The sequence below is a fragment of the Taurulus bubalis genome, assembly GCF_910589615.1.
Source record: "Taurulus bubalis genome assembly, chromosome: 2".
In the NCBI taxonomy this organism is placed as follows: Eukaryota; Metazoa; Chordata; class Actinopteri; order Perciformes; family Cottidae; genus Taurulus; species Taurulus bubalis.
This window is the reverse complement of record NC_136590.1, coordinates 44,566,648-44,591,205: the sequence shown is the minus strand read 5'-3', so window position 1 is coordinate 44,591,205 and position 24,558 is coordinate 44,566,648. Positions and strand designations below refer to the sequence as shown.

Sequence of the window (24,558 nt, the reverse complement as noted above, 5' to 3'; positions counted from 1 at the left end):
AATGTCACACAGCTAGGTGAAACCCACAGCAAGGGCTATACAATAGGGGGCCATAATAAACATAAACATAAGGAAAACAATAGGTCCTTCGAATTTTCTCAAGTGCATTGTGGAAATAATGAAATAATTGCTTGAAATGGGCAATCATTTAGATACAAGCACTATGCTTTTAATAAGCATACATGGCAAATGGCCACTGGTTCCACCTTCTTTATTGTGAATATCACATTTTTCTTTAGTCCCAGAGGCCCTGCGCTGTCCTATGACTATATTTTAAATTCCCAACTTCAGACAAGACCTTGCTTTGATAACATCGACACAGAACTGAATTGATTCCAACTCTATATCCTTTTGTTATTTGGCATTTTATCTTCTCCAACCAACTGAGAACAGATCTTTGCACCTTGAAATGTTCTGGTCTGATTCATAAAAGGTGCATCCTCAAAATATCTGTAATATCACAAGAGAATAGTCTGTGAAATGTGTGCGTCAAGGCAACATGAAAGTAAAACAAATGTTGCTGCCTTTGCAGCTACATTTGAGGGAATGATTCATGTTGCATTGGTTTCATAATAATAATTGTGGGTTCATTGCTAAAAGCAATCACATGTGGAGGTTGTAGTCTTCCATCAAAATCCTTCAGCAAAGCCCATCTGAGGCTTTACAATTCCCACAGGGTCAGTTGTCTCCAAGCTTAAGGTGAACCGGACAAGACTTTTACACCACCAGCATAAAGGCCCTTAATGTGCTGCTGATGGCAAACATGTGTGAACATATTTGTTAGCAAGTTACGGACGCCACCATTTCTTTTGGCACAAGTCCTCATTCCTATCAAATGTTTTTACCACATATCTATGCATTCCTTTGTTAGTTCCTCTGATGGAATGCAGTCCTTTAGTAATACCGCCGCCTTGACATCTGATAGCTGACCATTCTTTGGTCCAATATTTTTGGTTTTCAGTGACTGCTTCAATCTAGCCATATTAACCTTGCTGGAAATGCAATATTTGACCACGTTAATGAAAAAAAAAAAAAAAAAACACATTTGCAAAGGCTCAGTTATTCTAGACTTGTGAGTTTTGTTCTTTGCTATATAGCCTGCAACAGGTCACCATAAAATTATCTTCTCAAATCTTGAAAATATTGGTGAGACTTATATCAACCGCATTTTGGAACCGGGCGGATGACTTCACCCCACGAGAAGGTTGTTTCACTTCCCACTGGGATGTCGTGTACAGGGGTGAGCATCAATTCATTACATTAGGTCCAAAGCAAGAGAAGTGAAGACACATCTCTGTAATCTGATGGAAGACATTCACAGTAAGTTACTATACATAAAAGTTAAGTGAAGAAAAAGTGTCTTAGAATAAATGACCCAAATGACACTCAATAGGAAAAAGGAAGAGCAGACTCAATTGATTATTGCATAAATTCCATGATCACATCCAAACCAACTACTTCAATTAAAACCTCAAATCATTGAAATGGTGCGCGTGAACAAATTTCAAGGTTTGTTTTGATCTCTTAAAAAGTAAGATGGATGGTAATTATAGTGGCTGCAATTACCGTAAAAGTCGGGTTAGAAGCCGCTTCTACATTCGGAGGGTGTCCCTGCTGTAGCAAGCTAGCGCTGCTGCTAGCTAGCGCTACTGCTGCTGCCGCGTCCCCTCTGCCCGAGTCGGGTGTCGAGCCGGTGCTGGTCCCGCTTCCTTTGGTGGTTGTCGGGGAACTAGTGTGAGCTAGCAGGAGCGCTAGCAGGAGCGCTAGTGGCGCGCTAGCAGGAGCGCTAGTGGCGCGCTAGCAGGAGCGCTAGTGGCGCACTAGCAGGAGCGCTAGTGGCGCACTAGCAGGCTACAGCAGGGAGCTAGCGGGGACACCGACCAGAGGTAGTAGCGGCTTGTAACCCGACTTTACTGTATGTATGTATGTATGTATGTATGTATGTATATATGAAAGGCAGATTGTATACTTCTTTGTTAGGTCCGTTGGAAAACAAAAAAAGGAAAAGCTCATCAGTGGCCTGTAGTGCGACGCAGGACTTGGGGCTAACCCTGCGCTTTCAGTCCTATGACGGAGGTTCCCTTCATACCAGGGGTAGATTACGATGGTAAGCAGGTTATGATGGAGAGAAGAGATCACTGCGTATAAAAGCACCGTCTGTACTGTCCAATCAAAGCTTCGGCAATACTAAACAAATACAAAAGAGGTTTAAATCACAATCCAGAGTAAAAGCAAAATACTGATTAAATCTCCAAATGTGAAAAGGACAGCTGGCAAGAGACGGCATACTGTATGACTCTGTAAATGATCAGGCTTATAACATAACATTCACTGCCCATCTAGATAACGACTAATCAATGTAAATTGCATATGCGTATTCGGCTAAATGAGTGTTATTGTTTTGAATTATGTCTGTTTCACACCGCCGGGGTTGCCGTTGAAAGAATGAGGCTATTATTGTTGTATAAGAATACATCTAAGCAATACATTCTTTGAATAGAATACACAGTCAGATCTACTCATGTATAGATGCGGCAGTGATATTATAAACGTGTTTATTTACAATAAATCACACAATAGGCGATGTATTGCCAGCCATCCGTCCTGCTTTTGCCAGTGGATACTTTGTTAGTGTCAGCCTGTTTAACTTCTTCATAGGACCCGCGAAGCAGGATCAAGGTTGTTAGAGTCAGTCAGGTAAGCCAGGTAACAACACATAGCCTGGTATGTTGAACTTGCTCTGCAGCACAGGGCCCACGCTCTACATCTGAACCCAGGGCGCTCGTTCAGCCGGAAGGCAACATGTCACAGGGGACGCATCATTTCTCATTATACGAGTGCCATGTCTAACAGTTTAAAAAAAACATTGCACATAAATACAATAGCTAGTGTCAGAAATCTTAAAAGTAATATAGAAAAAAAGAAAAATAAGTAGTGCAATATATGCAACAAAATGGTAGCCGATATCTTTGGTCCAACCAGCGTCCACCAACACTATTGGAGAGTTTACATATCTCATGTTTCCAAGCTGCTTTCTCTTGCAGCTGAACTCCTGTAGCAAGGCCAGTTCTGTTCTCATCAATAATCATTTGCTTGCATGAAGTAAAAGGAAAAAATTGCATATGCCCAAATGTGCTGAATTGACGTTGCCGTGGCGAAGGCTCCCCTCCCCAGGTCAAAAGGTAGTGCATTTAAACAAAGTCTTCCACAGCGAATCATCCAACAGTGACAAAAAGAACATTCCTTCACCTTAAATGTTTGCATGTGTGGATTTGTGAATGTGTATGCTCTACATGTTGAATTTAACAGGAAGACATTGAATATCAGGCTCGCCTATTCATTTTTAGTCAACCTAAGAGCATACGAAGACTGAAATAAGAAAAGAGGTTTTGTCTACAATTTGGATGAATTAACCATCACTGTAAACAAAGGGCACCAAAAGCATCAAACAAAGTTGCATCAGAAAAACAGGAACATCTTTTACATTTTGAAGTTCCAGCTGCCACGTCATATTAACAAATTTATGGGAATTACAAAAGCTGAGATGAGACAGTAAGAGGGGCGGAGCGCCTCTGCTTTTTGCATCTTATTTCTGGATTTTCCTCAGATGATGAACAGTGATTTAGTGAAGGAATGAAGGAAATGTATACCATCTCCAGTCAGGCTGGATGTGTTTGATTGAATCAGTCAAACTGTGGTAAGCCGTTAGGATTTACATGTCTGCTTGTCGAATGAGCTGCTCTCCAAATCACTGAAATGGATGGTTTTTCCCCAGAGGTCATGGGGTCAGATGAGGATCTCCACCATGTCTTTTTCTACTTCCTGTTGGGTTAGAGAGGCCTGTTGGTGTGGATGGGACAGGACGGGCAGCCTTCGTTCCAGGGTGCTGCTTTGAAACACATCTGCAAAAGAGTTGACGAAAGAAGTTCAACAAATTATCAGTCCAGCATCTGGGATGATCCAGTATGTTTCGGACACTTTTAAACAGACAAAGTCGGAGTGAAGGACCTTTTGTTCTTTTCATAAATATTATTAAGGCCCTGAGCGCCAACGAAGTCGAAGCTAAACATGTCAGTGGGCAGTAGTGGAAATGACCTGTTCAGCATTAATACATAAGAACATGATGGTACATGTTGCAATGAATGATCCACACTACAATCTGAAAATGCAGAAGAGGCTAACATGACCACAAACTATGTGTAAATAAATGTTGACAGTGTTTAGTTAAAGTGTTCAAGTAAAAGTACTTTCAAAGTACTGTTCTTCCTCACCCTCTGCATTCACTGCCTGTCCCTTTCTCTGTGACTATTAACGGCGTTAATTATTTGATCATGCGTTAACTCGTTTTTGTTTTTTTTGGCATTGGAGGGGCTTAATGCTGCCGCACACAGGTGCTGCACTTTAAATCTCTCCCAGGCGGCGTAGTCCAGACCTGGGCATCTTACGGCTCTCCCAGCCCGGCCTTCTTTATTTTATCGTTTGAGTTGTGCAAAAATAAATAATAATATATATTAAAAAAAGGGCTCTACTTTCAGTCAAAATCAGCAATACATGCTATATGCATACGTGCTATATGCATGTATTTACATGAGGTAATATGCATTATATTGGTGCAAAATTGGCCGCTTTCTATGCAAATGAGCACGATTGCAAAAACAGTCCAACTCCCAAAGATCAGCGCTAATAGTCACACAGTTACAGTGACGACATTAGCATCTTGGTAACAGAAACTCATTCATAAGGGATGCCATGCTCATGCCATCTTTTACAGTCTGAAGGTGTGTATTTAATAACAATCTTCATGTTAAATCCCAAATATACTTTCTCTGTCATGTTTAAATTCCTTACCTGAAGTTGAGGAATGCCTCTAAACCTCCTCAGTAGGGACCTGTAGCTTACGATCAAAAAAATGCAAATGATCTTTTCTCTTTGCCATTTTTCTGCCTATGGTTTTTGGCACCAAGGCAACATTTATACTTTGCCACATTGCAAAAAAAAGAGAAGGCAAATTGCACTCAGCTGTAAAACGTAACGCAATCAATTCTTTGTGAATTTGCCCTCGAATTTTTTCCCTGATTACCACAAGATATCGCTTGCCAACTGAGACGCATGTGAGTGTGATCAGAGCCTGAAGACATCCACCAGCTCCTACGGATATGTCTGGCAGTGTGAGCTGACCTGCGATGCGGTCTGGGATGTACACTGGGCTGGGGCTGAACAGGCGAGCAGGCAGCGTCATGCTCTGCAGGCCGGGCGTGCCGGGCTTGCCGGTGTCCTGACTCTGTCCCTTCTCGGTCTGCGTGCAGCTGTCTCTGCTGCCCGTCTTTGAGTGACCTGCCGTCATGGGGGTGGAAGGAAGGACCGGTGAGGGAGATGAGGAGATTGACCCCGTCCTGAGAGACTCCGTACGAAACTCGTAACCCAGCAGACCCCCTGGAGGAACAACAGAAGAAAGCAATCTTTACTCACAAGCACTGTAGCCATGATGCCAACCTCCTGGCCATTCCACTGACCAAGCACCGGACATGGGGAGACAGAGCCTTCTCATAGCTGCCTCTGGAACTCTCTCTCCAAACTCAGACACTGCACACTTCCATATTCAAATCTCAAACGAAAAACCCACCTTTTCAGAACTGCTTATCATGTGTGTTCAATGTTTTATTGTATATCTTGTATGATGATTTTAATGTTTGTAAAGTGTCTGAGAATTTTGAAAAGCGCTATATAAATCAAATTATTATTATTATTATTATTATTAAGTAACTTCTATCCCCAATTCTCACTCATCGTAACATTCAGCTGCTGTTCTTAAAAAGTATTATCGTAAACGTCGGGTTACGAGCCGCTACTACCTTCGGTCAGTGTCCTGTTAGCTCCCCGCTGGCTCCTGCTAGCGCTCTGTTACTTCCCCGCTAACTTCCGCTAGCTCCCCGAAAACCACCAAAGGTAGCGGGACCAGGCTCGACACCCGACTTGGGCAGAGGGGACGCGGGCAGTAGCAGCAGCAGCGGGCAGTAGCAGCAGCTACTAGCTAGCGCTGCTACTAGCTAGCGCTGCTACTAGCTTGCTACAGCGGGGACACTGACCGGCCGTAGGAGCGGCTCGTAACCCGACGTTTACGGTACATGGGTAAAACGCTTTAGATAAGATAAAAATAAGATAGGAAATTGCAGGATTACAGCAGCATTGCACACAGGAGACACATAGTAAATACAAAAATCATCAGTAATATAAATAAACAGTAATACAAACAGTAAAGAAGAAGAATACAGTAGCAATATTAATTAAATATACAGACTGAATAAAAAATGTATATAACATTTTCCATAAACTGACATGGGGTAAATGCTAACAATGACCGCTAGTTCTGGTTCTTACCCAGACTGCCCTTCCAGCTGGTGTCCTTGCGTTCTTCAGTGATGGGGGAGCTACTGAGGCCCAAGCCGTGAGAGAGCACTCCTGATCCACCAGATCCCGTGTTGGAAATGGACATCAGGGACTTGGTGGGCCTCATGGCAGATTGCGCATCTGACTTGATGGGTTCCTTCCTGGAGCGCTGGTGAAGCACCTTGATCATAGCGTCTTTCTCTATGATCTGAGCGTGGAGATTCTTTATCCTGAATTAGGCAGAACAAGAGGGAGGACCATAAGGAAACCACTGGACCTCATTTGTCATCAATAACAGTCGTGTAGAAACTAGAAACTAGAAAAAACGTAATATTAGCGTAATTCCCAAATGTCTACTTTTAATTTAAAACCTGCCAACATACACAACACACCTCTCTTTTAACTTATTTTCACATTATTTTGCATCAGGAATAATCCATTCATTTTGCAACATTTAGGCCTACATCAGCTATAGATTCAGGTTTCTTTGTGCGGTGGCGTTTAAAGATTATTGAAATCTATGGTAATTTTAGGATAGGGCTAGTTTTAGGTCACGTTTAGCTGGACACCTTAGTGGATAAACGCAGGTAAACGGCATATTCCTCTTTCTTTCTTTTTTGTCCGCCATCCACTCCTAAAGCAACAATCTCTAATGCGAACGAAGCTCCTCAGGGATTGAAGCTGTTATTTTTCTAATTTTGACAATCTAACCAATGAAAACGCATTATTTAACCTTCCTCTTGTGTTAGGGTCGGCACCGACCCGTTTCAGGTTTTAAATGCACAAAAGAACCACATAACATGTGTTAATTACATCAAGAACCTCTATTTCAACAACATTTAAAAATGTTTCATTAAATTATAAAATGCTCTGGTTGAAATTATGACCTTTGTGTTGTTAGGGTCGGTTTTGACCCAATTATAAAAACAAGATTTGCTTAAAACGCACGGCCCGACACTGATGTTGTGTAATGACTTGTTCTGCTTTTCATTTTGTGTTTGTATTAAAGTTCTATTGCTGAAAAAAAAGCTTTTTAGCCTTTTTCTTGAAGTAAATATATATGGGTCGAAATTGACCTGCAACATCATAGATGTTACTATAGTTAATAATATTTAAAAAAAAAAAAAAAAAAAAAAAAACTAATTTATTTAAGAGATGTGTTCTAATACACAACAACAAGCTTTTATTTATTTATAATATTCTCTTGAGGTTCATTTTACCATTTTTTTTATTGAAATCGAGGTATCCTGACAAAGAAAAGGCCCAGAGTCCCACACCAAAAATATTAAAACATACAAAAATATGTTCATGGATAAGGAAGCCTAACAAGGAAACCAAGAGATGAGAAATAAATTGGATGATAGATCATTGTTTTTAGTGTATTTTACAGCTGATTTAAGACATGGGTCAAAACCGACCCGCTAACACAAGAGATGCTAACAGAAAGCTAACACAAGAGATGCTAACAGAAAGCTAACACAAGAGGAAGGTTAAGGTTTACAACCTTATCCTTCCTCTTGTACTGTGGCTGTCAATAGCTGTTCTTTACTTTGTTTAAGTACACTGAATAATTGTATGGGTTATTGTTGTCCATTGTATGTGGAGAGTGCTTTACCTGCTTTCCATGTCCAGACAGCGTCGATTGGCCATGAGAATCTCCTCTTCTTCCTTCTGGATTCGAGCCTCCACCGACGTGTCATAGCTGCTGCTTGGAAAATGGCTCATCACTGCAATAGATGTATCCCTGCAAAACAGACAGTTCAAAACTAACTCATCCACGGGACTTCAGACTAAATCACTGACCTGTTCTGAATGCTGAGATAGGGGGTCACACACATGCATGGAAAATATATATATATAAAAATACAATAAACACAATGAAATATAAAAAGCGGGTTATGCTCATACATTCAATTATTTGCTGCTGAATTCTGAAAGAGATCATTGGGATTTGGTCTGAGGGTAATAGTGTAATGTGAATTGAATATTCTTAGTTGTATTTTATGTTTCTATTTAAGTTAACTGGTGTCCAAACGTATATGTGCCATCTCTTATCCTGCGGTGGAGGACTGGCGGGGTTTATGAAGCAAAGCATACCTCCCGTACCTGGTGTCAAGTAATCAAATTACCTCTGTGGACAGGTCATAAATTAAAGGGCAGGACATAGACCTCTGACTGTTTTGGTAAAATGTGCCGTCACAGTAGCCCCCAACCAAATGCTGCAGACGCTGTTCGCCATGAAACAGGAAGTTGTTACAACTTGGCCGTATATTCATTAATCTGCTCAATAACATTTCATAGCTGATGGAAATCCACTGGTCTTGTTCAAATTTATCCCAAAATTGCCATACTTAAAAAAAAATATTGGCTTGAGGATGTCAACAAGCCAATTTCCCCTCAGAGTCATGGTGCCATTTACTTGAAAAAGTAGGTCAAAGCTATGTAACAAACCACTTTATGTGACATTTACATGATGTGTTGTACACTTAACATAGAGCAACATAATGCATTCCTGCACATTACATAATACATAATTTCCAGCGTCACCCACAGGAAAAAAAAAACCTTCTAATTTCTAATTTGTGCCCGTGGTCACATCAACCGGCATCCAGCAAGTACCGCAAAGGTGCGAGGGCCCGTCCAATGCTGCTTGTAGCTTTTTAGATTATTCGAGCCCATGCACTGTCAAAAGTGGAGTGGAGGATCTAATGATCTTCTAATGTTTTTATTATTATTCTATGTTACAACAAAATTCCTTCCCCCCTCTGTTGTCCTGGGCTGTGGGTGAGATACAACTTGCAGGAAACTACAAGTGTTATCACTCTCTCACACACACAGTTTCTTCAATAGCAATTGGATGGGTCTCTATGAACTGATCATAACCTGAAAGGTGGGGTCATAAAACATTGTAAGGTCAGCCGTACAAAGTCCTATCTTGAGCGTATCCAGGCATATGGTAAATAACTTCTTAGTGCTTTTTGGGTCAAGATTTCCCAAACATGTCTTTTGGAGCGGTCGCCAACTTGTACAAACTGTAAGGTGCAGGCCCCTTACCAACATCCCACATACTAATAAGACAACTTTTTGGAAAGACTAGGACCTAAATAATCGGAACCTGCAAAGAAAATCACAGAAAAACAAAGCTTAGGGCTGTTGTGACTGATTTTTAGTCAAAACACTGTGTTGTTTGGTTCAAAAATGCTTTTTTAAAAAAGGGAAAACCTTATCTCACTGAGGGCTGCTGGGTCTTTACATTTGCATAAGCCTTCCCTCTTGTTGGGTGACGTGTTTTTAGAAACATGGGCGGTACAGGAAAGGCACAAGACACGGAAATGCGAGACAGAGCGAAAAAACAAAAAACAAAGTTTGCCGTTTTGTGATCGTTCAGGTACTAATAGGGGGTTTATATTTAAGGTTAAGAAGTAAAAATTCTCCTGCCAAGTTCTGCTCAACTTTTCCAGAAGAGCAATATCCTGACTGGCATGAGCTATGCAAAGTAGCATGCCTATAAATTAACCTTTCGCCTTGAACATATGGCAACAGTGTCTGAAACAATGGCTCAGATAATAGAATGGCAATAACCGTCATGTACATGTACCTCTCAGTGGCGACAGAGGCGGCGGCGTCCAGGGCAAATTGCCTCATCACACTCTCCTCCAAGTACTTCTGCTCCCATTTGGTCATGTCAGCCTCCAGAGCCAGGATCTGCTCCTCCTTCTCCCTCAAGTGCTCCATCAGCGCTGTGGCATTGTACTCAGAAGGCACTGCACCACTGCTTTGAGGGCCTCCCTGACGCTGGGAGGGAGAAGAGGGGAAGCAGAAGGATGAGAGCGACCGTTCACGCCAGTTGTGGATTCAACATCAAATCTGTTGCTAGCTGTGTTAACTTCCACATCTACTGGTGTTGTATTGGGAGAAAAGTGTTGCAACATCTTAAACTTATTTGTTAGTATGTGTGGGAAAAGGTTGTGAACACAAAATTAACTCATCACTTCTCAAGTTTATATACTGTAAAAGTCGGATTACAAGCCGCACCTACCTCCTGTCAGTGTCCCCGCTGTAGCAAGCTAGGAGCAGCGCTAGCTAGGAGCAGTACTAGCTAGCACTGCTGCTGCTAACTAGCGCTGCTGCAAGCTAGCGCCCGCTGCTGCTGCTACTGCCCCTCTGCCCAAGTCGGGTGTCGAGCCTGGTCCCGCTAGCTTTGGTGGTTTTCAGGGAGCTAGCGGAAGTTAGCGGGGAAGTAACGGAGCGCTAGCAGGAGCCCCAGCTGGCTACAGCGGGGAGCTAACGGGGACACTGACCGAAGGTAGTAGCGGCTCGTAACCCGACTTTTACGGTATGTTGAACTTGAATGCATGTCCCATATTCTTTCTTTCTCTTTTTGCTCAGTTTTTGGTCCATCAACTCCTGACAGAAATATCTCCTTAGCTGCTAAATACTGCACTATATTCACCAACTGAGCCGAGTGACAACTAAAGGAGCCAATCAGTCAGATGTTGAGAGGCACTGAGACAGATATACACATCTGTGAGCTGAGGGTCCATTATATTAACGTCTATTTTCAAATTTAAAACATATATAGGGATTTACTAGCAGAACTAGGAGAGTGATGATAATTTTAAGTATTAAAATGGGAAGGGGTACAAGCACAACCTGATAGTCTCTCCATTCATTGATGGTTCGTGTAAACGTCAACCAGCATAGGGTGTTACCTGCTGCATGCGTAGCGACTCAAGCTCTCTCTCCAGTCTAATACGGAGGCGATGCTCAAGTTGTTCTCTCTTCTGACAGGCGGCCTGGAGCTGAGCCAGAGCTTGCTGCATCCTCTCCACCTTTTCCACGTAGACCTGCTTTTTCTTGAGCTGCAGAAAGAAAGAAAGAAAGAAAGAAAGTATGAAAGAAAGAAAGAAAGAAAGGAGTTCCAGGCCTGCTTTGACTGAACTAAATTGAGTGTTTTTAGATAGATCTGGATGACCTCCCTGACAAGTGTGTGCCAACTAAAACCTGTACATATAATTACAATAACAGTACCATCAGACCAGAAACACATTGACAAAGGAGATCAGAGTAGTAAAGAGTAGCTACAGGCGTTACTGGTTTCATTTGAGGAAATTGCCATCGCTATACCTACCATTAATGCTTTTATCATCATAATCATAACCATTACATCCACTGCTGCTGTTATTATTAGCATTGTTCTATTATTGCTCCTGCTATTATCATTAATCACCAATTCTCCTGCTTCAAACACACCATCATCCCGGTCCCCAAGAAACCCTCCAACACAGGATTAAATGTTGGTAATGAAACCTTGCTCCATCTCCATATTTATTTCCTTTTGTATAAATTCATGCACCATTAATGCACATAACTTTGCTCCTTTTTCCGGGGTCTTTGTGCTCTTTGTCCTCAGAGGTTTACATAGATCGTGGTTTTATCTGGACCCTGGTCCTGCCCGACACCTCCTGCTATAATCATTATTATTAGTTGTTGCATTGCAATTAGTATCGCCAATACCCTTTGTATATACCAATATTGTGTCTGTCTTTATGATATAATGGCGGGGTCAAAAGTGAAAGTGGAAACAAATTGGGGAGAGGGTTGTGATGCGACTGTGGCTCAGTGGTTAGCATGCCCGTCTTTCATTAAGAGGATCGGTGGTTTGAGCTGTGGTTTTGCTGTTATTATAGTTAGTTGTTACTTTTTCATCATGCCTACTGCTCAGTCATATTCATTGAATGTGTTGTAACTCTGTTATGTTGTTCATTCTGAAAGAGGGATCCTCCTCTGTTGCTCTCCCAAAGGTTTCTCCCCCTTTTCTCCCCTTAAAGGGTTTTTTGGGGAGTTTTTCATGAACTGATGTAGTTAAAATGATGGAAACGGAACAAAAACTTGGCAAACACATTTCAATTTCAAAATGTAGCTACCTGATGTGGCTGTGATGCTTGGGATTGGCAAGGGTTTGACCTAAATGTTTAAATTTGGTAGGTACATGTAGACTTAAAAATTTATTTATAATGTAGTTTTTGCCATTTCCGGGTGCTGGACTTTAACGTACTCCTCGGGAATTATTCGGACCCACTTCAAATTTGGTCAGGACAATCTAAATACCTTTGTGATTAAAAAAAAGCTATGGCACAGCCACCATTAAACGTGATTTGCCAAAAAAAACAAGCTGATGTAACTCCACTGGACTGGCGTTTAAACCTGTACCAAACGTGCTATGCTTGATAACAGTCATGGCCTGAGGATATCTATAAGCCAATTTTCACACAGCCATAGCGCCATCTATTGGCAACCGGAAGTCAGCGTTATTTGACAAACAGAATCCACTTTACATTTTCATGTGTTCTTTACTTTCTCTAGGGCCACCTAGTGGATACAGGAAGTGGTGGAACGTTTGCAATGCATTATTTCTAGGGCTGCAACTAACGATTATTTTAATAATCGATTAATCGGTTGATTATTTTTTCGATTAATCGATGAATCGGATAAAAAAGCAAAAAAACATGACTTTCCAACCCTTTGTTCAAAAACAGAAGTGACAGTGCAAATTCACAGTGCAAAACATGTTCAGAAAGCACAAACAGGTCGCTCCTTGAACATCCCCGAGCTGTTAATTAAACAAATTAGATTAAAATGGACTAACACTAAAAACATACACATGTATGCTTTACATCTGCCTTTTTACTGTAATTGATCTCCTTGGAGTAGAGGCTGCTTTAGCATGCCCTGCTTTATCAATATGTATGAAACACTGGGACAGAGGGAAGCTGTACTGCTCCTCTCACGTCTGTTTGGACCGAAACCTCCAGGCCCAGCTCCATCTCATCTCAGCTCTGCAAACTATTTCATTCTGGGCCTCTTACGACCACGAAATGACGTTGTTGGCTAAACCCAACTACGTGATTTGATTCAGTCTACTTTGAGTAAAAAAACAACCTGCAGCCAGATCCGCCAGTGTGCCGATTAAACGTTAACGAGTGACAGGTGAACTGAACCAGACCGGGGGGTGACGACATGTTTCACCACGTTACGGTTTTTTACAAGCAAGACTGAACTGTAACAGAACATAACGTAACTTTAACGACAATACACAACCCAAACATGTTAGCTAACGTGATAGCAAGCTAGCAAGCTGACTAGCTTCCATTAACAACAAGTTTGAGGGAAATGAAGCCGCTGTAGACGCTTAACGCTGGTTGGCCAAGACTCGACACGTCACATCTAAGGTGTTCTATTTTTGCTAAGATCACGGCTTCAGCGTTTCTCAGTCTCTCACTCCAATCTCAGACATGTTGGCGGCTCTGCGCCGCTCTTTTTTTCTCTCCGCGACTTTATGACTGCCGTAATAATCGCGCGACACAACGAATCGATAATGAAATTCGTTGCCAACACTTTTGCTAATCGATTTTTATCGATATTATCGATTCGTTGTTGCAGCCCTAATAATTTCTAGCGTCACACACTCCACAAGAAAAAACGTTGAACTCGTACACGAGGTGCCCGGTGGTCACAGACAGGCCGCATCAAACTCGCAAGTACTGACCCACAGGTTCACACAGTTATGTCTCTCTGCCATACGGAAAATGTAAAAAGTTGTCATACATATTTCAGATATAATCAACAAGACATAACTGGCCTGGGAAGCTTAGACTACCGTAAAAGTCGGGTTACACGCCGCTACTACCGTCAGTCAGTGTCCCATTTTGCTCCCCGCTGTAGCCAGCTGGCGCTCATGCTAGTTCCCCGCTAGCGCTCTGCTAGTGCTCCGCTAGTGCTCCGCTAGCTCCCCGACAACCATCGAAGGTAGCAGGACCAGCCCCGGCTTGACACCCGACTTGGGCAGAGGGGACGCGGGCAGAAGCAGCAGCAGCGGGGAGCTAGCAGCAGGAGCGGGGAGCTAGCAACAGCGCTAGCTAGCGCTGCTCCTAGCTTGCTACAGCGGGACACTGACCGGAGGTAGGAGTGGCTTGTAACCCGAATTTTACGGTACTGTAGCTGTTAAGATTATGTGTTTCTTGTTTAATAAGAACACTTCATGGTTGGAATAGTTCATCTTCATCGAGGCTTCTTTATCTGATTCTGACCCAAATCCAACGACCAGGATTATATCCAGTAAGAGTGGTGTTATTACCTCCTCCTCAAGCTTGACCACTTTGGCCTGGGCATTGTTGAGCGCCTGGTCTCTGATCTCGATGTGTCTTCTCTGGTCGTCTGTGGTAGAACGCTGCGCATTCAACTCCATCTCCAGCTTTTCCCTCTCACGGACCGTCTCTTTGTCTTGAACACGTACAAACACAATAACTTTTCTCCATATTTTTTTAGAAAAGGTTATTGTTATGCACAGCATAAATCACTTGTGTTAAATTGTAATCCATGCAAGATATGAGAACTAGATTTCTTCAGACACATCTAATCAGATACATGTGTTGTCACCGACATCATGCCTGAAAAACGCCTGGGGTAGCATGTTGAATGTGACGGCAGCTGGGAGGCACTCACTCTGTACAAGCAGCTGGGAGATGGTTTTGCGGTTGTCGTCTGAGCAGTCGCACTCTTTAGCAGTGAGCTGCTTATTGGCTGTCTCCATGCGCTCTTTTAAAAACAACAAAACACAAGAGTTGGGAAAAACACAGAAACATTAGCAGCAAATATAGGGACAAGCAGCCATTCCAGGTTCTAACCCTTTTTTGATCAAAAGAAGGAAGCAGCTCAAAGGATATTATCAAAATGGCAGGCAGCTCCAAGCTGGTTTTGGGGCTTCGCTAAGCTGAGGAACATCACCTTAGTTGGTATATATATAAATAAAGAAAGACTGAGGCCAATCACACACTTCTTTTATCATGACATACGTGGCATGTCAGTACTTGTACATTCAAAGTCCCACCAGACAAGTCTTGGCATAATGGGGACATGCACAGGATTGGAACGGTTGGCGCCACCTATTGAGCGATTTCAGAATAGCTTTCCATATTTGGTTTAACATCGTCATGCAACATATCCTACAAGTTTTGTTTTGAGTAAATAATTCTCATTTGGGCCCGAGCACCGAGCCGTTACAACTCGCCATGAAAAGGGAACGTTTGTTTGAGGGGACAGAACCAAAGTTGTCACACACACATTTAAAGTCCTAAATGTAATGACCAGATATGTTTGAGGTGCTTGAGATCGGCAAGGGGGCTCAATAGCGCCCCGTAAAATATTTTGACGAAGGCACATGTATTACATGTAGACTTTAAAATAAGTATCTTGGAGCCATGTTCTCAACCCAACTGGACGACAGACATTTTTTCGTTTTTTTTGCCACTTTATGCCGGTCCCATCCGTGTAGTAATATGTTGAATTTGCAGAAAGACTGTGACGAGTTATTGCATCTCCACGCTCTCTCACCTCGGAGGTCCCTGTTGAAGTCGTGCAGCCGGCGCACCTCCAGCTCCAGTTTATTCCTCATGGTTTTCTCCAGGGCTTCCCTCTTGGACGAAGACTTGGCAAGGTTTTCATACGCCTCTGACACCAGCTGGATCTCGGTTTCCAACTGCCCATAGCCACAGGAGAAGTTAAAGAAACAGAGCAAAGACAGGGAGATCCAAATGTGTCATTTATTTCTAAACTGTATATCCAAATTCACATCCAACTATTGACATGAGACAAAACGGTCCTCACCTAAACACCGTTTACAGCCTGATCTTCACCAAAAGTGAAGTCTTCCCTATTCACCCTGCCATGTCTGGGCTTTTTGGTCTTAACAAACTAAGAATCTAAAGCCAAACAGAATTCTATCGAAGCACAAAAGAATGATCATGCGTTTGTCCAAAAAAAGGGGGTTGAATTAATTATTTGAACCTGAACTTCAACTGTTAGCCCTTTGCACTGTAAAGTATGTCATCACATTTGCATGATGTACACCATCACTGCAAACACAATAACGATTGAATTAGCATGATAGTTGTAGTGCTGAAATATTTGATCTTTGAAAGGACACTGCATATATCCACTCTACTTTGCAAGATCCAAAATTTGTCCAGTTTCCCCTTTTAAATGAGAGAATGTCGACGCTTCATCGCACTGGATTTAGCATAGATGTGTTTGCTTAACGTCACATTCATTTTGCAGTTCATTTATTTTAAAGCAACTTCAGCACGACTGCAAAATTCTCATATAGAAAACTTTGAGCTTTTTACTCTTTGTGGTCACTATGCACAGGTGTAACAATTACAGCAATTACATATTCTTACCGTGTGCATTTGGGCATTTCCGTATGCATAAATCATAAAACATTGATAGACTTAAACCAATATTAACCAAATATTTCAAGCTTACCTTGTGCAACTTGGTGACTTTCTCGCGGCTGGCCTCCATCTCCTGTCTCATCATCCTGTTCTCCTCCTTTAGCACATCTACCATCTGGTGGGCGCGCACCATCATGCTGACCGGCTCCCCTTGCAGGTGGTAGAAGGAGTACGGGTGAGGGAAATGTCCGGCCTGGACTGCCGTCTGGGGCTGGGGAGGTGGAGGTCCTTGGAACTGCTGCTGCTGCTGCTGCTGCTGCTGGTGTTGATACTGATGGTGCATCCTCGGGGTGGAGCCGTAAGGGTCGTGAGGTAAACCGACAGTTCTTGGATGCGCCGGGTGAATGGGCCCCAGGGTGAAGTGCTCGCCTGCTTGGTGGGAGCTGGGACTCTGCGAGCTATGGAGCCCCATGCTTGGGAAGGGCTCTCCTTGGCTCCGGGGGTGCTGGTGAGGGAAGGAGGAATGGGTGGCACTGTGCATGCTGTTTAGGGTGGAGGACTGGGTGCGGGGCAAGGAGCCCACAGAGGTGACAGAGGAGGTAGGACTGTGCTGATGAAGAGACCTCTGGATGTAAACCGAACCCTCCTTACTGGACCTGAGGAGAGATCAGCTGTGTGGTTACACTGTTCTTAACCTCAGCTGGTGTCTTATGCTGATTTATAGCTGTTATTGGCTGATTTCATTCACATTTGACTCAAAGAGAAAATAGCTAGCAGAAATGTTATCAAACCATGTCAGTGCGCATTAGTATACATTATCTTTCCAGCATTATTACATGAGATTCAGGTTAAATATTGCATTGAAGGATCCACACTACAAAATACAGAAAAGACTCAAATGATCCCAAAACATCTGATCATGAATGCTAAAAGTGTTTAAATATTAATTAACATATGCACACTACTGTTCTCTTTCATCTACTGTATTCACTGCTCGTCCTATTTTGTGTGACTTCAATCATTTATGTATCCAAACATTATGTTATTACATTTTTTGTATCGTAGTTCACAGATGTTTTTTATCTCACAGATGATGATGCCTTATTATAGAGTAAACAACCCAGCAGCACATGAAGGAACTATGCTCCCCGTTGTGTCTGCGGTGTATAGAGCAAACATGCAAGTCACTTTGGATAAAAGCGTCAGCTACATGTAATGTAATTAAGATTAATTAGACCTTTACAAGCTGCAACATGCATCAATACATATATGACTAACATAATATATAGTGTTTTGGATGATTACTTGACTTTTGTTTCATTACTTTTTCTTTAGTAACATTTTTAAACAGAACATTTACTTTTAACAGAATATTCTACACTGTATTATTCCTACATTTCACACATGCATGTTAAAATGCGCTTCGTGAAATATTAAACTTTAGATGCATTTTATGTGCAGTGTACTGTGTGCACTATTTACCTTTGAATGTATCTCTCTTTTGTGTCCGTGTCTTTCTTTCTCTCTCCACTGAGACTTTGAACAAATCACGCTTACGTGGAGTTTTTATTATTACTAAAGTGAACCGTTTATTTGTTCTGGAGCCACGCCATAACATCAAGTGTGGCGTGTCAAGTAATTTAATGCAACGTGAAGTTTGTTAAATAAAATTTGCACCGTGTCTAATTCATATTTTAGATCACACGACATGGGCTCACTTCTTTGCATGAACTTATATCAACAAAAACGTATAATCCACATGGAACGATATGATTTGAGGACTGATTGCCACAGCCCACTTTTATAAATTGTATTCACAGCTACACTCAAAACATCCGACGCAAAAAGACCTGGCTACGCCGCTGGTCAAAGCAGGAAATCCAGTCCAACTCTACGTGCATCGTCTGCTCACGGAGATGCACGGCGGCGTCAACCAGAGTCCTGCTTGTACCCTCGATGAGCGCAAAAGTGAGCCTGTGAACCAGGAGGTCGAATACGACGACCACTGGTCCCATAGTTGGTAGTTTGATCCCCAAGTTGCTCTTGATGGTGTGTGTTTGTGTTTAAACGGGTGAATTTTGAAGCACATTTTGAAGCAGTCTGAATAAGAAAACATCTCAATGCTACAGCCGGAAAGTAATAAGACTGACTTTGGTAATTTGTTAATAACATTGCGAAGATCAACTGATGGGCATGCAGGCTTATGTCAGGCAAGATGGGAAAAAAACATCTTGCTGGCTCAACTCTTTTATATTACTTTGATTGAACCTGATTGAGTATGATGTGAAAGCACAGTGTCCTGGTTGTGTGTTTTCAAGATCCATGGGTGACTGACAGGTTACGGTAATTTAAAATGAGTGAATCAGTCTTTTCAGCAGCTAGGATCACGCATCATTTAGACGTAAGAACACAAATTCCTCAAGAGAGCGGTGTCATCAAGCATCTTTAAGTGCATATATTTGTATGTAGGTGAAGGGCTGAGTGTGTGTAATCTTACCTAAACGAGCCATACTCCGGCGGGGGCTGGTATCTGACGTGGGGCATTTCCCTTGAGTGCTCCCTCCCTTGCTGCTCTTGGTAAAAATGACTTTGAGACTCCTGCTGCTTGGTAGGAGAGCCCATTTCCTTGATGGGGTAGTCTGGTGGCGGACCGCGGTGCTGCGGCTTGTAGTAGTCACCTGGCGGCCCTGGCCGGGGCAGCTGGGGCGAGAGCGGGGCGCTGCTGACGGGAGCGTGGGCCTTCACGCCGCTGGTGGCCAGGGACAGCTGCATAAGTCTTTCGCTGAGAGACCGAACGTGTCCGTGCTTCAGATCCTTCAGCCCGTCGTCCTGGTGCACCCTTCCTATTCCGCTCACCCGCTGCACCATGGGGCGACCTTCAGTGCGCACCTTGGCACCGGTCAGCCCGGTGACGTAGAAGGCGGTGCCCACCGATGCGGGGAGAGGTTGCTGGGACTGATTGTTCTGCTGCTGAGGCTGAGGAGGAGGACCATGCCCACGGAAGTATTGTGACTGCACTTTGGCTTCTTCATACGTAGGGAGGTCCTCCAGGTTTGGGCACTGCCCTTGCACGCTCCCAACACCCCCACTGCTGCCACCTCCTGCTACTCCACTTCCACTCCCTGCACTTCCTCCCCCTCCATTGCTCCCACCATCTCCTACTTGGGTTGAGCCCAGTTTCTCCAGGCAGTTGTCCGTCTGCAGCTCCTGTCCCTGGGGCTCCTGACGGGCAATGTGCGGGGTCATGGAGTGCTCATCCGAGGGGCCCATCTGTCCCTGCCCTGAGTAACCTCCTCCTCCTCCTCCTCCTCCGACCCCAGCCCCTGCTCCTCCATGTTGTTGTTTCTGCTGTTGCAGCACGTAGTTCCGGTTCATCTGCTCCTGCAGGAGGCGCTGCAGGACGGTGCTGCCACAACCTCCTACACTGTTGTTGGACGATTCCTCGGCTGCGGCCCTCATCTCTGCCTGGCGCTGTCCACGCACCTCGTGGAAGGACAAGCTCCGCCCACGATCAATACTCTCTGAGAAGAGGAGAAAGTGGAAAGAGAGAGAAGGAGGAAAGGGAAGCAGTGTGAAAACGGGATGAGAATTAGAGTTTTACAAGGGTCAAGAATGTGAAGGAATGGAAAGAGAAACTATCCAAGAGAGGGACAGAAAAGACAGAAAGAGTGAATTTATTGCACACAAAAAAACAGGGAAAAAAGGAGGACAAGAAACTAAAAAGGGACTGAAGGTATAAAGGAAGAAGAAGCATGTGGACCATCCCTGTCTCCCTTGCAGAATGAGACTGGAGGAAGATTTCTGAAAACCGTAGGAACCAAAACCCCAAAGCTTGAACCCATACTGCTAAAGAAAGAAAGAAAAACATCAAAGCTTACATTTTAACCGAAGAATAAAGACTGTGACAGCTGCGTTATGTCATTTAACCCTAAGAGATTAACATAATACGGAAGTATTCTTTACTTGGTTTTGGGCACATGTTAGCATTGATTGCACTAAAACTACTGTGATTTTATGACTTAACACTTTACAGTGTGTTTGTTCTTGAAGAAAAAACGTAGGAGAATATTGTTCATATATATATATATATATATATATATATATATATATATATATATATATATATATATAGGCCTAATTGTAAAATCTTGGTTTTGGACAAAACTAAAATAACATCACATTTGATTTCACCTTGTGCTTATTTATTGGCATTTATCTCTCTCGTTCTTGCCCTTTTTAATGGATGAGATAATAAACTGATAACTCAAGGGAAATTTTAGTGTGATTTAAGTGATTTTTCAGAGGTCACATTGTCGAGGTACTTCAGGAATGCTTAAACATTTCCTTCCATCATGTGACACACAAATCATTGCATTTATGAACAATATTCTCCTACGTTTTTTCTTCAAGAACAAACACACTGTAAAGTGTTAAGTCATAATATATATGTATATATATATATATATATATATATATATATATATATATATATATATATATATATATATATATATATGCGCCTAATTGTAAAATGTTGGTTTTGGACAAAACTAAAATAACATATATATATATATATATATAAAAAACAGAAAAAAGTTGTCATTGAAGAAGCTGGGAGCAAAGAACAATTTGCAATTTGGATTAAATTAAATGAAACACCACGTCAGTCACCAAACAAGCAATGCGTTCTCAGTTGCATATCCTATGTTGTCAAAGTTGAAACCACCAAAAAAATGTTTTTGCTATGAAGGTGCAAATAAAGAGGATACTTTCCTCTTTTAAAAGAACCTGTATATAACATGTCAAAAAAAGTGAAATGACCTTTTCATATACATTAAAATAGTTTTCACATTTGTCTTCGTTTGCTTTTTTTACTTTTATATTTGTTTTTATGTTTCATTTATTTTTCTGCATTGACATTTGTGTGGTTTCTTCTGACAACACTGAATGTTAACAACTACATCATTTTACACTTTAGAAAGAAACGAGCATATCTAGCACCTTTCTCATCTAGCATTCTTCTCATTCTCAAGGAGGAAGATGCTTTTTTCCGAAACATCTGTAAATAAAAAAATAAAAGTGAGACAAAAGAAAACATGTTAGCGTTGAAGAGATGTCAGCAACTGGTCGATTATCTTCCAGCTGAAGAGACAAAAGACAAAAAAGCATTTACAGAATAAAATACACATGTAGTGGAAGTTTAGATTTCCAAAAAGCTTATATTAACTCAAAGACTTCGACAACATTTTAAATGTAAAAATAAGAAATCTAAACCAACAATCTAAGGTCACAAACCTTTCCGTTACACATAGATACACGTCGACAGTCTTAAAAGATAGAATAAGACACTTTTATTTTGAAATGTTCACAAGCTCTCATCTTCCAGTCGGCCGGACTATGATATGTTATGCTTGGTTGCTCGCATATTGGGATAGTTCTAAAATGTTTAGGCTTGCAAATCGTCAGGGACCAAGCAGGCAACAAGGAAACAAAAGTTGCGAAATAAAACATGTTTATATTTCCACAAAAAAATACAAAAACAACATTAAATCTGCAAGCAGCGACGTACGGGCCCTCGCACCTTTGCACGGGCCCGGGGTATTGTCTGGGTGCCCCCAGACCGCCGGACAACTAGGGGTGGGAATCACCAGAGGTCCCACAATTCCATACGATCACGATACTGCGATATATTTAGTATTGCGATATGTTGAGTATTGTAATTTATTCCCTTTTTTTCCAACTGCAAATTGTCCCCAAATGAAAACTTTGTCAACATATTTGATCTAATAAGATAAAGTTTTCAGTCTGTTCATCTCGCTTCAATCATTTTTATTGCAGCAAAATGTGAAGTCAAATTACATGATATCCACAATCTCCCATGGATCGTAAGGCGTCATTCAACACAGACACAGTCGTCAAAAAAGACCAAGTAGAAGATGTACTTCCTGCGCCGGCTCAGGATGTCCAACCTACCTCAGTGGCTGCTGATCCAATTCAACACTGCAATCATCCAGTAGTTTGGATTGGCCACCAAACAGGACAGCAGAACAAAAAGAGCCACTGGTGCCAAGCTGCCCTCTATTCAAGACATATTCAGAGTCAGGTAATAGCAGGAAACATTGCATGTCCACATACCCTTCACACCCTGAACACAACCTGTTCCAACTTCTCCCCTCGAATAGGCACAAAAGAGCACTGAACTAGACACACACCATTTACTCCCGCAGGCCATCACTATAATATATCATATAGTGTCAGATGCAATAACCCTGGGACACTTAAACATCCACTTCTTCCAATCTAGATTATATGTTTACAGTTGAAATGCAGAATGCTTTTAACATGGACATATCATCCTACATGCTGTATATATCAATCCATCCAATGAGTCAATACATACGCTTCAAACTTACAGAAACACTTAACTTTGACAGTGTGACCTTATTGTGTGACCAACTTATTCAGAATCTAAAAAGGAAAAACCAAACTAAGTTGTCTTTTAGTCTTAAATGCAAGTACGCACATGCTTTTCCACGCTGCCACATTCTTTAGTCGTCACTCATTTAATCTTAGGCTTATTGTTTGGATGTTATTGTTTCTGTTCAAAACATTTTAGAGGTTGCTTTTAGACATTTTTGCTGAGCACTGCTCTGAATACCTCAATGACAACAGATAGAACTGATTAGCGACCGATACTGTCCTGTTTGTGCTGAAAACAAAACATTTTCAGGAAGCATTGAAGTTCATCTTTTATTTGCATGTCTTTGAAATGCATTTAGTGTTTTAATCTCCTATTCACTCCGCAACAACTTAATTTATGGCTTTTTTTCCATTTTCTCTGTACACCTTATAGCCCGAACTAAATTACACATCCAGCCGTTTTCACCTCCACAGCATAAACTTGTATTCAGCTCTCATCCTGAGGCCATTTATTTTAGAGTCACTGGCGAAAACGGGCTCAGAAAAAAACTGTCTTACCTGCGTCTTCCTTAAACAATCCCTTCCTTATATTCTTCTAAGTGAAAAATAAAGTGGTAATCCAATGTTTGTCTGTTTCACCAACTGTCTCATTAATTTCTACCGCGCGCATGTTTGAGGCAGCACACCCCTCTTTCCCTCATTCCAACAGGTGGGGCCGGGAGGTAGAGACAGGTGGATCTGGCAACCAGTCAGCACTGAGCCACTCCTTCATACCTGTGCACCAGTGTAACTGCTTTACTAGCGTTTACTTAGCCAACCGTCAATGACATTTATACTTCCCCTTTTGACCAAAACAACAACCACATGGACTTCTGGGTAGTGTTTCCTTCTTGTACTCTGTGATTATAAAAAGATGTTGAAAGCAGAATTTGTACTACGCAGATAAGCTTTTGTTTGTTTTCATTTATAGAAGACAGTCCAGTTCAAGAACATAAAGTATCAGGTCTCTTTTGGGTCTCATGTGGTTCAATCAGTTTCTAGGCATGTGCTTGACATGTGGGCGTCTGTGGTTCAGTGGTAAAGCAGGGTCGTCCTTCAATCAGAGAATCGGCGGTTTGATCCCCAGCCCCGCTATAGTCCATGTGTCCTTGGGCTTAACTCCACTTAACCCCAAATTGCTGCCGCAGGTACCGTAAACGTCGGGTTACGAGCCGCTACTACCTTCGGTCAGTGTCCCGTTAGCTCCCCGCTGTAGCCAGCTGGGGCTCCTGCTAGCACTCTGTTACTTCCGCTAGCTCTCCGCTAACTCCCCGAAAACCACCGAAGGTAGCGGGACCAGGCTCGACACCCGACTTGGGCAGAGGGGACGCGGGCAGTAGCAGCAGCGCTAGCTAGCAGCAGCGCTACTAGCGTCCTACAGCGGGGACACTGATCGTCCGAAGGAGCGGCTTGTAACCCGACGCTTACGGTAGCTCCTCCCATCAGTGTGTGAATGGGTGAATGATGACATGTAGTTTTA

At 42.4% G+C, this 24,558-nt stretch overlaps 1 protein-coding gene across 1 annotated transcript; it reads right to left on the bottom strand.

Moving 5' to 3' along the window:
- Positions 1–3,786: 3,786 nt before the first annotated feature.
- amot (angiomotin) lies at positions 3,787–21,674 on the bottom strand (the record flags this gene model as incomplete). The annotated part of the gene is made up of 12 exons (XM_079237983.1): positions 21,621–21,674; positions 19,117–20,140; positions 16,711–17,275; positions 15,781–15,925; positions 14,893–14,985; positions 14,525–14,670; positions 11,100–11,249; positions 9,986–10,182; positions 8,003–8,131; positions 6,379–6,617; positions 5,179–5,433; positions 3,787–3,902 (listed from the first exon to the last, which is right to left on the bottom strand). Exons 1-12 carry the CDS (start codon positions 21,643–21,645, stop codon positions 3,787–3,789), a joined length of 3,084 nt encoding a protein of 1,027 aa, XP_079094109.1. The 5' UTR covers positions 21,646–21,674.
- Positions 21,675–24,558: the final 2,884 nt, after the last annotated feature.